This window comes from Mesoplodon mirus (assembly GCF_964341445.2).
Source record: "Mesoplodon mirus genome assembly, chromosome: X".
NCBI classification, from domain to species: Eukaryota; Metazoa; Chordata; class Mammalia; order Artiodactyla; family Ziphiidae; genus Mesoplodon; species Mesoplodon mirus.
The window spans coordinates 102,841,364-102,859,051 of record NC_138981.1 but is presented as its reverse complement, the minus strand read 5'-3'; the positions used below and the strand labels follow the sequence as shown (position 1 = coordinate 102,859,051).

General features: G+C 47.3%; 1 protein-coding gene across 8 annotated transcripts in view; it reads left to right on the top strand.

The window, feature by feature from the left end:
* SEPTIN6 (septin 6) overlaps nucleotides 1–17,688 on the top strand; it is a 72,544-nt gene that overhangs the window by 34,084 nt on the left and 20,772 nt on the right. For all 8 annotated transcript variants that reach the window (XM_082610848.1, XM_082610846.1, XM_082610844.1 and 5 more), the window contains 2 exons: nucleotides 10,149–10,335; nucleotides 13,262–13,423. In XM_082610848.1, the coding sequence (XP_082466974.1) occupies nucleotides 10,149–10,335; nucleotides 13,262–13,423 (349 nt within the window). The remainder of the gene's footprint in view (nucleotides 1–10,148; nucleotides 10,336–13,261; nucleotides 13,424–17,688) is intronic.

The following is a 17,688-nucleotide window of genomic DNA, read 5'->3' as shown; positions in this document are numbered from 1 at the left end:
ATTTTTCTAAAATGTAAAAAGAGCTTCTACAATTCAGTGAGAAATAAACAAGTAATTGACACAAGGGGAAATGTAAATGGCCCATCAACATATGAAATGATTGTCATTCAACTTCGTCAGTGAGTAGGGAAAATGAAGCAATGAAGTATTTTTTTCATCTATCAGATTTGCAAAAATAAAACATAAAAATATAATATCCATTAATACCAGGTAATTTTATTCATGTTGCTGGGAGTGTAAATTGATACAGATTTTGTAAAGGTCAAATTTGATGGTATCTATTAAAATTTTAAATGTGAATATCTTATGATCCAGCAGGTCCACCTTTAGGAATATAGCCTAGAGAAACAACTGTACATGTTCATAAAAAGCATACAAAAATGATGTTCACTTCAGCATTGGTTATGGAACGAAAAAAATTTTTTAAACAGTCTAAATTTCCACCAATAGGGCAACTAAATGAGCTGTAGTACAACCATGCCATGGAACTGTATTTGGCAGTGTAAAAGAATGAGTTAGATCTATATATACTTACATAAACATGTTGTTAAGTGAAAAAAAGAAGTTGAAGAATGATACACAGATCATGATGCCATTTGTATAAATCTGCCCCTTCCCAGTAAAACAAACATTTCTCTCTCTCTCTCTCTCTCTCTCTGTATATAGAAGCAGAGAAAAAAGTCTGCAGGAATAATCAACAAACTAAAAGTAGTAACTACTATTAGTAGTTACCTCTGAGGAGGGTAGATTAAGTACATGTATTGCTTGCATAATTAAAAATAAATTTTGGGGACTTCCCTGGTGGTGCAATGGTTAAGAATCCGCCTGCCAATGTAAGGGACACGGGTTCGAGCCCTGGTCTGGGAAGATACCATATGCTGTGGAGCGACTAAGCCCGTGTGCCACAGCTACTGAGCCTGCGCTCTAGAGCCCACATGCCACAATTACTGAAGTCCGCATGCCTAGAGCCCATGCTCCACAACAAGAGAAGCCACCACAATGAGAAGCCTGCTCACCGCAACAAAGAGTAGCCCCTGCTCACTGCAACTAGAGAAAGCCCGTGTGCAGCAATGAAGACCCAACACAGCCCCCCCCCCAAATTTTTAATTAATTAATTAATTTAAAAAATAAAAAGAGTTGAAAAAAATTAAAAAGAAGCAGATAAAGTGGATATACAGTGCTCCTTTAAAAAGCTTTCCTGAGCTGGGAAAAAGATAAAGCAGTGTCTAGAGGGAAGCAAGAAGGTCACAGGTGAGTTTTATGAGGATGGGAGAGATGACAAGGGCTTGAACAGGAGCAGAAGCTTCCAGGATGGAGAGGAGGGGGCAGATGTGAGAGTAATAGAAAATAGTAACCAATTGATGTGGGGGATCTAGTTCAGTTTATAAGATACTAAATGTCTACTGTGTGCCAGGTACAGTGTGAGGTGCCAGGGCTACTGAGAAATAAGACACAGTCTCTAGTTAAGGAGCTTGTAGTTTAGTAGAGGGGGCAAATATGTATACAAAGTCTACATAATGTGGTAAGTACAGTAACAGAGGTATGTGGAGGGGGCCTGTGCGCACAGGAAGAGCAGCAATCAAGCCTGGTGGTGGGAGTATAGGGTGCAGGTTGCTGAAAGGGGAGAGGAGGTGATCAGGAATGACTGGGCTAAGTCTTGAAATCTTGCAGGATGAGTACAAGGTAGTGAACTGTCTTAGAGTGGGTATTCAGTACACATTTGTTGAATGAATGAATGATATATACACTGATGGGAAAAAGAAAATAAACACCTCTAACTTTTCATCATTTAAAACCAAAAGTATCCAACTCACAGACATAGAAAACAAACCTATGGTTACCAAAGGGGGAAGCGGGGGAGGGATAAATTAGGAGGTTGGGATTAACAGATACACACTACTATAGACAAATAAACAACAAGGAACTACTGTATAGCACAGGGAACTATGTTCAATATCTTGCAATAACCTATAATGGAAAAGAATCTGAAAAAGAAGATATACAGTATAACTGAATCACTTTGCTGTACACCTGAAACTAACACAACATTGTAGATCAACTATACTTCAAACAACAACAACAAAAAAACCCCCGAAGTATCCACTGAAGGTTTCAACTAGGATGCTGGTGAGGGTGAAAAACAGTCTACAGTGCGTTGAGGAATGAACGAGAAGTAAAAATAAATAAATGAGGAGATTATTCTTTCAAAAACAATCTCCATCCATGCATTAAATATTTATTGGGCACCTATTATATGCCAGACCCTGTGGTAGGTGCAGAAAAGAAACTTGACTGCTAAGGGAAGAAAAGACACAGGGCAGTAGTTGGGGAGAAATGTGTGGTTGAGGAGGACTGGGCTGTGGAAAGATCTTGTGTTTTTTTTTTTTTTTTTTGGCGGTACATGGGCCTCTCACCGTTGTGGCCTCTCCTGTTGCGAAGCACAGGCTCCGGACGCACAGGCTCAGCAGCCATGGCTCACGGGCCCAGCCGCTCTGCGGCATGTGGGACCTTCCCGGACCGGGGCACGAACCCACGTCCCCTGCATCGGCAGGCGGACTCTCAACCACTGCGCCACCAGGGAAGCCCAGATCTTTTTTTTTTTTTTGAGATGAGGGAAGACTTAAGCCTGTTTATAGGTTGTGGGGAGGGAGTAGTCAGTAGTAGGTGAGGAGCTGATAGATGAAGCCAGGTTCTCAAAGAGCCTGAAAGGAATAAGATCAAGTACACAAGGGACGGTGGACCTTGAACAGGATGAGGGACCCGTCATCCTCAGAGACCAGAGGGGAACAGGGAAGGGGAGGGAGTGAGGTGGGCTGGGGTAGTGTGAGCCTGGTGACGTTGATTTTGTTGATAAAGTAGAAGATAATACCATCTTGTGAGAGGGAAGGGGTCATGAATAAGTTGTGGAGCTTGAGAAAAGTGTTGAAAGTTTGGCATGGTCAGTGAAAGCAGTAGGAAGGGAGCCAATCAAGGCCGGGCAAAAGGATTATCATCTTGCTTTAAAGGCCTATATGAGGTTGGAGGCCAGGAATTTGGGTACCAAGACCCAGAGTTTTTGTTTGTTTGTTTGTTTGTTTAATATTTATTTATTTATTTATTTTGGCAGCGTTGGGTTTTAGTTGTGGCATGCACGTGGGATCTAGTTCCCTGACCAGGGATTGAACCCAGGCCCCTTGCATTGGGAGCGCAGAGCCTTACCCACTGGACCACCAGGGAAGTCCCCAAGACCCAAAGTTTTGTGATTGCTTTGAGTCAACTTCAGCAGCAGTGGTGTAGGAGCAGAGAGCAGATCCTGAAATTTATTCAGCCTAGCAGTTTTGCTAGGCAAGGAGGGTAGAAAGCAGGGGTGTGGTGGGAGATGAGTTGATAAAAGAGTGTTTTGGACAATCAGTTATGGGGGTCAGCCTGGACCGAGAAGGAGATGAGGCCAGGAGGGGGTTGATACCCTGTGAGATAATGGAGAGGTCAAGGTACCAGAGGATTCTATGAGGTGAAAGATCAGGTTTAGGCAGACTGAAGGCATAGGAGAGCTGGGAAGTTGTGCAGTGGTGGTCAGATAGTGAGGTGCTAGAAGCTGTCTTGGGTGAAGCTGGCCTGGCGAATTACCGGTATGATGTGTAGGTGGCTGAAGTAGAGGGAGCTGGAGGCTGGTGAAGTTGAAGCGATCAAGGAATAAAGAGGCTGAAGGTTGATGGCCTGTCCTCAAGCACATTGCAGTCACCCAGAACAGGGAGAAAGACGGGGTCAGGCACCACCAGAAGAGGATGGAACAGGCCTCAAATGGAGAAAGTTTTTTACACTGAGGTAGAGGAGTAACGCCCTAGAAGTGGCGCTGAGCGGCTACCTGAATGCCTACACACTGAGCCCAACGTACATAGGTTGTGGGAGAATAAGAAGCCTACACAGGGGACTTACCTGGTGGCGCAGTGGTTAAGAATCCACCTGCCAATGCAGGGGACACGGGTTCCATCCCTGCTCCGGGAAGGTCCCACATGCTGCGGAGCAACTAAGCCCGTGCACCACAACTACTGAGCCTGTGCTCTAGAGCCCGTGAGCCACAACTACCGAGCCTGTGTGCCACAACTACTGAGCCTGCACGCCACAACTACTGAAGCCCGCGCACCTAGAGCCCGTGCTCCACAACAAGAGAAACCACTGCAATTAGAAGCCTGTGCACTGCAACGAAGAGTAGCCCCCGCTCACCGCAACTAGAGAAAGCCCACACGCAGCAACGAAGACCCAACGCAGCCAAAAAAAAAAAAGAAGCCTACATAGGAGGGGGCTGCCAGGCAGTGGTGTCCTCAGGGTTGCAGGGTCCTCGGGAGAATTACGTTACCAGCAGCGTGAAGAGGTAAGGCAAATTTTGTGAAGAGGAAGATGATATAGGCCAGCACTTCTCAAACTTTAAAGTTGCATACAAGCCACTGAGGCTCTTAATAAGATGTAGATTCTGATCCTGTAGGTCTGGGTTGGGGACTGGAGAGTCTGGATTTCTATCAAACTTTCAGGTGACCATAGTGCTGCCTATTCAAGGACCACACTCTGAGTGGCAAAGAGGTAGGCAATTTTGTTTACCATGGTTCAGGGGTTTCAGAGGGCACAGTGGACACGTTTTTGAGGGGTGATGAGTCCATGAGGAGAGAGTGGAATAGCAGTGAGCATAGAGGGAAGAGGTGACTGGAAGGATGGAGTAGATTAGCTGTTGTCACTCTGGGCACTGTTCCAGTAGACCTGACCTTATGGTATCTTGGCTTTCATGCCTGAGATGGTGCTGTTCAAGTATAATGTCTGTGACCAGGCCTTCTGGGTTTCCAGCAGGGGAGCTTCTGACAGCTGCGTTTGCACTGACGACTGGCACGTGGCAGTAGGAGACTGGGATGACTTCCGGGTGTCTAGGAAGCGGATAGGAGACAGCGATAACTGAGGCCATGGGAGTGACCAGGACCACGCAGGGCTAACGGGCATGTGATGTGTAGAATGACAACAAAAGATGGCCCAGGGGCTTCCGTGGTGGCGCAGTGGTTGGGAGTCCACCTGCCGATGCAGGGGACGCGGGTTTGTGCCCCGGTCTGGGAAGATCCCACATGCCGTGGAGCGGCTGGGCCTGTGAGCCATGGCCGCTGAGCCTGCACGTCTAGAGCCTGTGCTCTGCAACGGGAGAGGCCACAACAGTGAGAGGCCCGTGTACCGCAAAAAAAAAAAAAAAAAAAAAAAAAAGATGGTCCAGGATGGAACTTCAGAGATGAGCCAACAATTTAAGCTAAGGCAAGTGAGAAAGAAGAGTTATTATAGAGGTAGGAGCTAATGGTGGCAGTGAAGCCAGGGGACAGTGTTTCAAGAAAGGACTGGTCAACATTATCAAGAAAGAAGACAATTGAAAAGTATTCATTGAAAGGTAAAATTATGATTTTTCCATAGTATCTCTGTCTAGGAAACCCAAAATAATCAACTGAAAGACAATTCTAATGGGTAATAGTTCTGCAAGGTAGCCAATTTCAAAATAAACATGCATAAAGCCATAGACTTCTTATCACCTGACAACCAAATAGAAAACATTATGGAACAGAAGACCCTTTTCACGGTTAAAAAAAAACCAACCTTACTCTATCCTACCCACAAGACCCTATGTGATCTGTCCCCTGCTACCTTGCTTGTTTCATCTCTTATTATTATTGTATTTCTTGAGGTGAAATTCACATAAAATTACTCTTTTAAAGTGAGCAATTCAGTGGCATTTAATAAATTCACAGTGTTGTGCAACCACCACCTCTGTTTAGTCCCCAGACATTCTCATCACCCCAAAAGGAAACACATTAAACAATAACTTCCCATTCCCCTCTCCCCTCAGCCCCCAGTAAGTAACCATTATTCTATTTTCTGTTTCTGTGAATTTGACTATTCTAGGTACCTCATAGAAGTGGAACCATATACTATTTGTCCTTTTGTGTCTGGCTTCTTTCACTTAGCGTGATGTTTTCAAGGTCCATCCATGTGGCAACATGTATCTGAATTTTCTTCCTTTTCATGGCTGAGTAATATTCCATTGTATGATATTCCACACTTTTTTTTTTTTTTTTTTTTTTTTTTTGCGGTACGCGGGTCGCTCACTGCTGTGGCCTCTCCCGTTGCGGAGCACAGGCTCCGGACGCGCAGGCTCAGCAGCCATGGCTCACGGGCCCAGCCGCTCCACGGCATATGGGATCTTCCCAGACCGGGGCACAAACCCGTGTCCCCTGCATCGGCAGGCAGGCTCAACCACTGCACCACCAGGGAAGCCCGATATTCCACACTTTATCAGTTGATGGACCTTTGAGTTGTTTCCACCTTTGGGCAATTGTAAATAGTTTATTGTTCTTCCTTCATTCACTAGTTCTACTGCTCAAACTTGTCAAGCTTGTTTCTGCCTTAGGACAATTACATTTGTTATTCCCTCTGCCTGGAATGCTCTTCTCCCAGATTCTCCATGACTGTCATTCTCATCCTTGCAGCTCAAATGCTACATCCTCAGAGAAGTCTTCCCTGATCACTGTATTTAAAGTAGCTGAACCCTCAGCCACTTTTTATCCCATTATCCTGTTTTATTGTCTTCATAGTACATATCATTGTCTGAAATGAATAAGAAATAGTGTCTAGACCAGGGCTTGTTTGGTGCCTTTGGCCCCTTAACCAAACAGTGAGGTGTATGGGCTCAGAGTAACATTTTTACATGCCTAAAATACATCAATTATATCAAAAAGTAGTTACCAAAATATTTTAAAATTGTGATATAGTAATCTGTGTGCTTCTCTTTTAATCCCTGAAATAACAATATCTATATGCATGTCTAATAACTATTATACTTTAGGAGTTGTGATGATTATAAATACTATTTTGAGATATTTGCAATAACTGTAATAGGAAACAAAAAATATTGGTGATTTCTATTGGTTATGAAATCACAGGCACTGCTGAAGTGACTGCAGATTGTTACCTACTTTTGTACCTGAAGAAACTCTAAACTTTAGTTAGAGCTTAGTGAAAAAGATGTGATTTATTTCCTATCCAAGTTCATGGATCCTATGAATTCTATGCATAGACGGACCCCTTGGAGGTCTGTGGACCCCGGTTAAGAATTCCTACCCTGGAAAGTAAAAGATAAACGGTAGTGAGGAGGAGGGGTAGAGTATATTGGAGCTGGGTTTTGTAGGAGATGGAAGAGATCATAGCAAGCCAGGGAAAATGGGCTGGAAAAAAGCTGCCTTTGGGTGTGAGGGGTGTAGAAATTTCCAGTTGAGAAGGATATGAGGGAAGCAGCGTCTCTGAAGGGGAGTCAGGTGTCATTTAGAGGAAGGGAGCATTTTGCGAGGAGGTTGCCTATAGGAGTAAGGGATTTTTGTTTACCATGGGCTGGAGTCCAGTGAGCATGACGGAGTGGGATGGGGGAGACGGCCACCGAGGGAAGATGAGCCATTGGGAGCAGGGCTGGGACCCTTACTATATTCCAGATACCATGCCGGACACTGAGAATATAAAGATGAATAATACTCTAGTTGTGGGACTTCCCTGGTGGCGCAGTGGTTAAGAATTCGCCTGCCAGTGCAGGGGACACAGGTTTGATCCCTGGTCCGGGAAGATCCCACACGCTGCGGAGCAACTGAGCCCCTGCACCACAACTACTGAAGCCCGCGTGCCTAGAGCCCATGTCCCACAACAAGAGAAGTCACCGCAATGAGAAGCCCACGTACTGCAACGAAGAGTAGCCTCCACTCACCACAACTAGAGAAAAGCCCGCGCGCAGCAACGAAGACCCAACACAGCCAAAAAATAAATTTAAAAAAGACTCTAGTTATAAGATAAATACGAGGGATGTAATGTACAACATAATAAATATAATTAATAGGGCTGTATGTTATATATGAAAGTTAAGAGACTTAATCCTGAGGAAAATTTTTTTTTATTTCTTTTTTGTTTTGTTTTTGGGGTTTTTTTTTTTTTTTTTTTTTTTTTTTTTGCTGTACGCAGGCCTCTCACTGTTGTGGCCTCTCCTGTTGCGGAGCACAGGCTCCAGAAGCACAGGCTCAGCGGCCATGGCTCACGGGCCCAGCTGCTCCACGGCATGTGGGATCTTCCCGGACCAGGGCACGAACCCGTGTCCCCTGCGTCGGCAGGCGGACTCTCAACCACTGCGCCACCAGGGAAGCCCTGTATTTCTTTAATTTTGTACCTATATGAGATGATGGATGTTCACTAAAGTTATTGTGATAATCACGTCATGATGTAAATCATTATGCTGTACAGCTTAAACTTATACAGTGCTGTATGTCACTTATATCTCAATAAAACGGAGCAGAAACAAAAGAAAATGCAGGAAGAAGGGGAAAAATGAATAAGACAAAGATGAGTCATCCATTTAGGATTAGTCTAAACCAAATACTGTTGGTTGACTGGCTGCTTTGGCTGCTCTGATGATGCATCTCTTCAGAGACCCTAAGAGCCAGAGGCATTAGCAGAAAGATAGACTCAGGGCATCACTAGAGATTCAGGGGAAAAAAAGCTAAAAATGCATTGTTTTCTTTCCTCCTTTGATCCCTTTTGTAGAGCAAAAAAAATGAAGTAAAAAAATTATGTAATGGAGGGAAAAAATGTAGCAGTGCCATAATTAGATCACTCAAGTGAGCCTGTCACCTGAAAATTAGTTGGATAAACCTAAGGGATGTATCCCCCTGCCCCCACTCCTAATTCTTCAGGAACCTTCTAAGGATCTCTGCAACCAACAGATTCTTTGATGCTCTTACCCTTCAGAACAATGTTTGGCTCATAGGGGTTAAAGGAAAAAGAAAGGACTATATTTTTAGATTTTTCTCTGGGGCTCCAGAGGTACCCAGCATCTGGCTGTCTCTGTATGTAGCTCTCAGAATCTAGAATTCTGTGATTCTTTTTAAAAAAACTCTTTTGCCTTCTCTACTAGGGGGATCTTTCAAAAAGGCTCAGGGTGGGAGCTGCTGCTTCTCCTTCAATCGTGTTCCCGTCCCGCAGTGGTCTCTGCAGACTCCCTGTCCCGGGCCGGATGCTAAACCTCTTCCAGCTTGAAGGGAGAAGCCCTGGAGGGAGGGGCATCGGACAGACAGGGAGATGAGAACAGAGGCAGGGCGGAAGCTAAGATGACCTAGCTAGAGCAGGAAGAGGCTGCGGGGGTGACAGGAATAGCCTGGGAGAGAACAGAGAAGCTTCCCAGGACAGAGAGGAGACTCCTGGCAAGACTTGGAGCCACATGGGAGCGCCGTGCCTGGAGACTCAGTGAGCTGGGGGCTGGGGCGTGCAGTGTGTGTGTGTGTGTGTGTGTGTGTGTGTGTGTGTGTGCGCACATGTGTTAAGGTTGTGCAGGCGGGACTATCTTTACCAAATTTTGTCCGAATACGTAGATTTTAAAGTCACAACCTTAGAGGAAATGAGAACTGGAAAAATATCTGGACCTTAGGGGAGCCAAGTGGGGAGCGCCTCGAACCCAGGAAGATTGAGTAGAACCCACTGTGTTCTGGAAGATTCCCCAGCAGTGGGTCAAGGAGAGGTCCTGACCACAACTGGGTACCAGTTTGAGTATTAGGCACGGCGGGGGAGACACAGGAAGCGGAGACATGAGCCCAGCCTGGCGCGCAGTCAGCCCATCCACAGACACTGCCAGTGGGCTCCACACCACATCGGGGCCCCGTGGGGGCAGAGAAGGGCCCTTCACTGTCCCTACCCTTCACAAGGACACAGTCTATTTGAGGGAACACAAATCCTTGTGAAGCAACAGTAAGCGATTCAATAGCATAATTCTTTTTTACACTCCTGGGTCACAGAAGGGATTTCTGGCATAACTGGGGAATTGTGGAGGAGATGGGCATTCATCCGAGCCCTGAGGCCTGGGAGGGTAGGATTGGGATGAGAAGAGAGAAATGCACATTCTAGAGAGAAAGCGCACTGATGTGCATATGGTTGGCTCATGTGGGACCAAAGAGGTGGCTAGTCTGACGGACTTGGAGGTCCACTGAGAGGAGGTGGAGAAATCCAGCTGGATGGGGAGAGCCACATTACCAAGGACATTTTCAACTTCTAAAAGAGTTTGGAAGCCTATCAAAATCCAGGTTTTTGAAGTGGTCTCTGCATTTCCCTACTCTCTCCTTTAGCTACAAGCCCATTGTGGAATTCATCGATGCCCAATTTGAGTCCTACCTGCAGGAGGAGCTGAAGATTCTCAGGGTACTGCACACCTACCATGATTCCCGCATCCATGCCTGCTTGTACTTCATCGCCCCCACGGGTCATTCCTTGAAGTCTCTGGACCTAGTGACGATGAAGAAGCTGGACAGTAAGGTACCGAGGCCTGGGAGGCAGGGACGAGGGCAGGCAGGAGGCAGGGCAAGCTGGGCTCCCTCCTGCTGGTCTCTTCTGCAATGCAGATGCCAGAGCTCAGGAGAGGTTTCGTGGCATCCTCATCCTCCCCTTCATCCCCTGTCCCTCCATAAAGATGGTGTTAATTGACCCAGCACCTGAGTTGTATGCTTTGTGATGTTTTCCCAGCACTGGGCATGAGTCTTCCCTGAGCTGTCTTTCTGCCCTGATCCCTCTTGGGAATAAAGGTGGATGCAAGCAAGACGGTTGTCTGGGTCTAGGGCCTTAGGCTTTGGCGATGCAAAGGTGTTTTTCCTTTGTCCTGATGTTAACTAACCTTTACTAGAATCAAACATGCAAACTTGACTTCAAAAGTTACTATTCTTATTATCAATAATAATTTTATCATAACAGCTAACATTTTTTAAACCCTTATTATATATCACCACTGTAAAAGTACCTCATGGAGTATCTCATTGAATCCTCACAACAACTCGGTAAGGCAAACGCTATCATTACCTTCCATTTTATAGAAGAGAAAACAGAGGCTCTACGAGGTTAAGTGACATGCCCATTGTCATATAGCCAGCTCCTGGCAGAGCATAGATTTGAACTCAGATCTGTGGCACCAGGTTGTATTGCCTCCATACCCAAGGAAGATGGCTGTAGGAATCAGGCACATCCTGCTTTAAGATAAACTGAAAAATGCAAGTCCCACATCCGATATAAATCAGACAGTGATTCTTCGTGTTAAAGGATTAGTGGCTGTGCAAAAGAGTCGACCACAGGATTCTTTAAAAAACCTAATTACTAGTACGTTTCCTCCCCTAACATTTCATATGGGTCTGGCACTGTGATGAGTACTTTATAGGCATTGTTTTATTTAATCCTTCCAATAATCCAGCGTGGTGGGTACTATTATTATCCCCATTTTACACAGGAGGAAACTGAGGCACAGTCAAGTAGCTTGCTCCAGGTCAGACAACTTGTAATGGGTCTGGGATTCAGACCGAGCTCTCTCTGACTCCAGGGAATTTATTTTTTTTTAAAATCTACTTTATATGCAGTTGTTTAGTAGCCCATTCACTACAAAAACAGAGTTTCAGGGCTTCCCTGGTGGCGCAGTGGTTGAGAGTCCGCCTGCCGATGCAGGGGACACGGGTTCGTGCCCCGGTCCGCGAAGATCCCACATGCCGCGGAGCGGCTGGGCCCGTGAGCCATGGCCGCTGAGCCTGTGCGTCCGGAGCCTGTGCTCCGCAACGGAAGAGGCCACAACAGTGAGAGGCCCGCGTACCGCAAAAAAAAACACAAAAAGACGGAGTTTCAGCTAGCATCAAAATAGGAGCAGTTTTTCATTTTTCACGGCAGTGAGTTCAATGCCCATGAGTAACGGGCCGCTTGGGAAATGTCGCCACATCCCACATGTCTTGAAGAGGGCAGCAGAGTGATGTGGCTGGCGGCCTGGCGGAGGAGCTGAGTTAGGTAGGCCTGTGTTTACAGCGTGCCAATGGGGGACGTGGTGAAAAGTGTTGCCACCTTGCCAAGGGCTTTGGTCCCCATGCCCCAAGCCTTTAAGGGAGGTGCCTCCAAGGTCCATTCTTTTCTTTGACCAGCACCTGAAGCTGCAGTGTCAGCCTTGAGAGGCGCTCCTGAGGCAAAGAGCAAAGGAGGTGGGATTTGTCTTAAGTCTAGAGCTCTTTTCAGGGCCCAAGTACCATCCATGCCAGCCCATTGGAGTCTGCTGGCAGGACCAACTGTGCTTTCTGTGTGAACTTGAGCTTAGCTGTGCTGTGTCTCACTCAGGCATGTAAGTTTCTTTACCCTCCGGCAGTAAAAGCCTTGTCACTTCTTGGAGGTATTTCAAGGATTGAGGTTCAGGTGGATTGAACTTTGGGGTAGCATTAGTCCTTTCTCCTGCTGTCCAAAATTGGGCATTTGTACCTGCTTTCTTTCTTTTTTTTTTTTTTTTTTGCGGTACGCAGGCCTCTCACTGTTGTGGCCTCTCCCGTTGCGGAGCACAGGCTCCATATGCGCAGGCTCAGCGGCCATGGCTCATGGGCCCAGCCGCTCCACGGCATGTGGGATCTTCCCAGACCGGGGCACGAACCCACGTCCCCTGCATCGGCAGGCGGACTCTCAACCACTGTGCCACCAGGGAAGCCCCTGTACCTGCTTTCTTTATGCAGAAATTAATCATGAGATTCCGGCAGTATAACTCTTTTTGGCTAAGTCTCAGATCAAATTGGTAACACAGGGTCGTCTTCACGTAAGTGGGTTGGTTCATCAGTGTTTGCTGCCAGAAAGAGGGCCAGGTGTGCATCTTCACAGAGCCCTGCCCTTCTTCCCTTCGCATGTGGGTTCCTTTCATACTGGCTGGGGCTAGCCTGCACCGATGGGTTGGGACAGTTTACTGTTAGCAAGAAGTTGCCACCTCTCCCCTTGTCCACTGTCGATTCCCAACTGTCGTCTTTCTGCTTCAAATCACCCAAGCAGTGACCTTGATATTAAGATATCACATAGCTCATCAATTTGGATCTGAGCTGGCAGGATAAGACTGTGGACTTAGGAATAAGGCTAAACTTGGATCTGGATCCCAGTTCTGTTACTTACCTGCTCTGTGGCCTTGGACAAGCTACTTAGCCTCTCTGTGCCTCAGTTTCTCATTGTGGTACTAATACCTCCCGGGAGGGTTTTTTATCAGGGTTAATTGTGTTAATCCTTGTAAAGCACTTAGTTCAGTGCCCAGCAAACAGTAAGCACTCATTGTTGTATATTATATTGCTGTTTGGCCATGGAGGTGGCCAGTCCTGGACTATTGCGTTGAGCTCCTCCCTCCGGCAGCTGGTAGAAGTCCTAGGTCAGCTGCAGATTACCAACAATAATGCCGCTTTGCTCCCCCCTTCCCCAGGTAAACATCATCCCCATCATTGCCAAATCAGATTCCATTTCTAAGAGTGAGCTAACAAAGTTCAAAATCAAAATCACCAGCGAGCTTGTCAGCAATGGAGTCCAGATCTACCAGTTCCCTACAGAAGATGAGTTGGTGGCAGAGATCAACGGAACCATGAACGTGAGTGGGAGCACAGGGCTTCAACTTTCTGGCCATTTGCTCTTAATTATTATTATTATTTTACCAAATAGCAGTCAAACATCACCATCCATCTTAGCGTAGTCAGCTTTCATTATCCGAGTCTCAGGTATTTGTGAGAAAGAATCCAGAAGCAAACAGCTCCTCTCTCCTCAGAGATGCAGAGATTAATAGCCAGAGACTGAGGGAGGGAAAGACTGACTCCAGGGGATTCAGACCTCTCCTTCCACCCTCCTCTCTGATGCCACACTGGTCTAGGCCAGGCAGCCCCCATGGGACTGCCGGAAAGGCAAACGGTCTTTGTCTCTGACCAATTGATGCGGCGAAAGAAGGCAAGGCTGAAAAAGTTGGCTGGCTTCGGAGACTCGAGGCTAATCTGTACTCAAATAATCAAGCCCTTTGCCCCTGGGACATGTAGCCTCCAATTTTTCTGGTGACTAGAGAAATGTTATTTTTAAATTTCAGGGTTATTCTTTCTTTATTAAGTGTGAATGAATTGAAGAAAAAAAAACACAACCAACCACTTGCCATCTTTCCTCTCACTCCCCCACTCCCCCTTCTTTACAATGTGTTGATGCTGTTGCTGTGAAATCTTCAATGTTGTGATTTCAAGGAGACAGATAATAGCTTGCAGAAAGCCTCTGCTTTGGGAACAGATTTCTTTTTCTCTGTTGAGAGGCATCAGTTTTTCCTAATGACATAATGCCTGGGTATAGCCAGACTCAGGAAAGCCTTGTAATAAAAGCCATTTTTAGAAAACTTTCCTGCTGCCGCCACCCCCTAAGTTATCATTAGAGCATCAGCTGCCACCTCCTATGAATCGGCCAACAAATTAGCATAGCGGGGCAGCAAGTCACTGTCTCGCCTGACTTCCTGCCCATCAATACACCCGAGATATGTTTGTGATGAGAGGTCCCTCATCATCTTTGACAGAAAGCTGGCCCAAGGGTAGAGCTGTGTGGATTGTGGGAGGTGGAGTTGTAGCCTCTCTGACTGGTCATGAGCATTAAAAAACTAAAAAAAAAAGATTAGTGCTTATCCTCTCCAGCAGTCAGGGCGTTTTGATGGAAACTAGCTTCTGTCATGATGAGAAAACCTGAAAGGGTGCCTAGTCTGCAAGAAAATTGGAGCCTAGAGAGAAGCGTCATCAGGCACTGATGTCTGGAAGTGCCTAGTCACCTCAGAACATCAGGCCCCATAGATACCTTCTGAACGTGGATTCCATAAGTCATTAGGCAGCTTTCAGGCTTGTGGTTTGCTTTGCTGAGGATAGATAGGGGCGAAGAGTCCTCAGCAATCTCAGGGCATCACACAAAATGACCTCTGGCTGCATTGTGGGTCAGGAGTGGCAATCACGTTGGGCTCTGCTCTCGACTTAGCTCTGGGCCCTTGCTTGAAGCTTGGGCAGCCTTGGCCTCAAGGTCAGAAACTTCCCGTGCTACAAAGCAGCAGTCCTTAACCATGCTGTTTTGGCTGTGAAGGGGTTCTGGGTCCTTTCTTGCATTAGTCCAGTGTTTCACTTTGAAAAACTAAATTTGAGTGGATTCCGGGTTATCCCTATAACAGCATCACTCGGCACTCATTCCCTTGCGTTCCCCCAGGCTTTTTTGAGTGGGAAAGACGGGTGGCTGACAGCTAGCGTGCCTGAACTGTGCATGTGCATGGAAGGGGGCGTGCATGTGAACGCTGTGTGTTACATGTGTTGTGATGGGGAAAGGGTGGGGAGTTGCTGCTATAAAATATATACACGGGATTGCTGAGCCTGCCTGCCACTGGAGCAACTGTGTCAAACCGGCTCTTTGGACAAGCCATGCATATGAAGCTGCATCATCAGAGAGCCAGACTCGGCTGGTAGGAGGCATGGCTGCTGGCCTTTCAATTCTGAATTTGACTCCAGCCTCACAGCCTCGGCCACCCCAGCCAATTGTCATGGGAACCGGATTGGAAGAGGGGAAGAAGCCTCTTGCCCAAGTGTAGAAGAGCTGCCAGTCATCCTGCAGCTCCCCACTAGGGATTTTCATGGCAGGAAATGAGAGTCGTGAGGTCTAGCCTCCCCCTGGGCTTCTGGGTGGCTCTGAATACCCTTATTTCAGCTTGAGGGGAAAGAGAAGGGAGGGAGAGGTCTTGTTGCGTGCTCCTTTCCACCTATGCTCTGGGAGCTCTCAAGGTTGTAGACTTGAATGCTTACAATTGCTATGTGGTTCAAATCGAATGGTGTTCTTTGAATGCTTCAGACCATGGCCAGGGACCAGGGACTACGCCCAGTTACTCGACTCGGCTCAGTCAGTTGACTGCCTGTGAGGTCTTGGGTTTGGCCCCCTCAAAGGCATTTGGGCCCAGTGAGAGCGCATGGGTGACCGGGAGGGTCATAGAGACCCCTAGGCACAAGCCTGCCTCCTCCTGAGGCAGCAGTGCCGTTTCCAGTGTTGGCACATACTTTTGTGGGAATCACCACCAAGGGTTGACTTGAGAGAATCACACAATTCTCGGTCACTGGTAGGAGCCTAGAATGGAGGCCAGCATAACCAGCAGCACGACTGGGAAATACTGTCCCCCTGGGAGGAAACCACACCCATTCGGGATATTATCAGATGAGAGAGAAACGGTGGTCCTGACACTCTATTTCACGAGGCTTAGGGGGATGGTCATCTAACGTGCCCGTCCCTAGTAGAGTGGGTGTCGTGGAACCAGAACACAGTAATCATGCCAGATGGGTCATCAAACACTTTAAAATGTACCGAGAGGAATTTAAGGTACATATGAGGCTGCAAAGGTAGTGAGTCTGGGAACAGACTCCCTGGAGGAGGCTTGGGACTATCTCCTGGTGGAGTTTTCTGAGACTGGGGCATCCGAGGTCTCTTGGGCGAGAGAGGGTAACACGGAGTCCCCTTAGGAACCTGTCCAGGTCTCAGCAGCTGCGCCGTCTTGCATCTACCCTCTCCTCCCTGGGCCCACACGTACAAAGTATCAGCCCTGGAGGTGGGGTTGGTTGGAGGGTTTACCTTCTCCCTGCTCTGCTCGACTCTATTCTGGTTTTCAGAGCCATCAGTGTCTCAAGAGCAGCAGAAAGAGGGCCAGAGCTGGCCCCATGATTTCCTGTCCTTCATGGTTAAAGCTGAGCTGACTTCCAGCCCTGGGTGGTTGGGAGAGGCTGGCAGCTACAGCGCAGTGTCCTCACTGCTCCCTGGGAAGATCTGGGCACGGGACTTAGGGACCTGGGCAACTCGGTTAACTCTTCTGTACACCAGTTTTCCAAATCACGAATGGGGTTTATACTAACCGCCCTGTAAGCCTGTTGTAGAATCAAATGAAATCTGCCTGGGAGCACTCGGAAATGATATCCTTGCATATACTTATCAGAACAGACTTTGATGCCAGTTGCAAAGGAGTGTGTGTGGGAGGCCTCGGGAGCCCTCTGAAGCTGCCGTGGCATTTTAGTGCGGGGAGAGATAAAATGACAGCAGCAGGAGGGAAAGCAAGTGACCCTGGCATTCTAATTAACAATGTCTTCTGGAGATAAAAATAACAGTCCCAAGGGAATACTGACTTTTTTTTTTAAATGCCTTTATTCTCTTCTTGGATTTTGTTTTCTTTTTTTGCTCTTAAGCCCAGAGAAGTACTTCCCACTTCACATGCCTCCTCCTCCATCACTTTCAGCCGAGAGCCCAGGATGCGTGAGAATGATGCAACATCTCCTCCCTTGGTCTCGCCCTCTGCCACGGCTGCCCCTTCGTGTGACTGAAGCTTTGGGCTGTCTGCAGGAGGGGCGGCCTTTTCCTTGAGAGTGTTTGGGGGGTGGATTTGAGGCTCCCGATGTGTCTTGGGTCTCTGAGGGGGGATGAATTGTGTCCAGATGACCCCCCTGCAAAGCCAGCTGGCAGAGGTCACAGACGCTCTGGCACTTAGGCAGAGTTTTCAGGATATCATTGCCCCCCACCCCATGCTCCATATGTCGCACGCCCAATGACCCTCGTGATCGGTCCCCTACTAGGACTGATGAAACATTTCCCACCTCCACCCCTCACCCACCTTCCATATCCATAACCTCATCTTTCCCTCTGTCCTCTGTCTCCACTTCAGGGACAGTCACTGAAGTGGGAAGGGGTGTGGGAACACCTGAGATGATCATTGGAGAGCCGCTGAGAGGGGGTGAAGGGGGAGCTGCTTCAGCTGGATGGCCAAGCACCTCGGGGGGTTAGTAGGTGTCCTGGGGCTGAGCTCCTGACTAACGCCTGTGTTCTTCCACT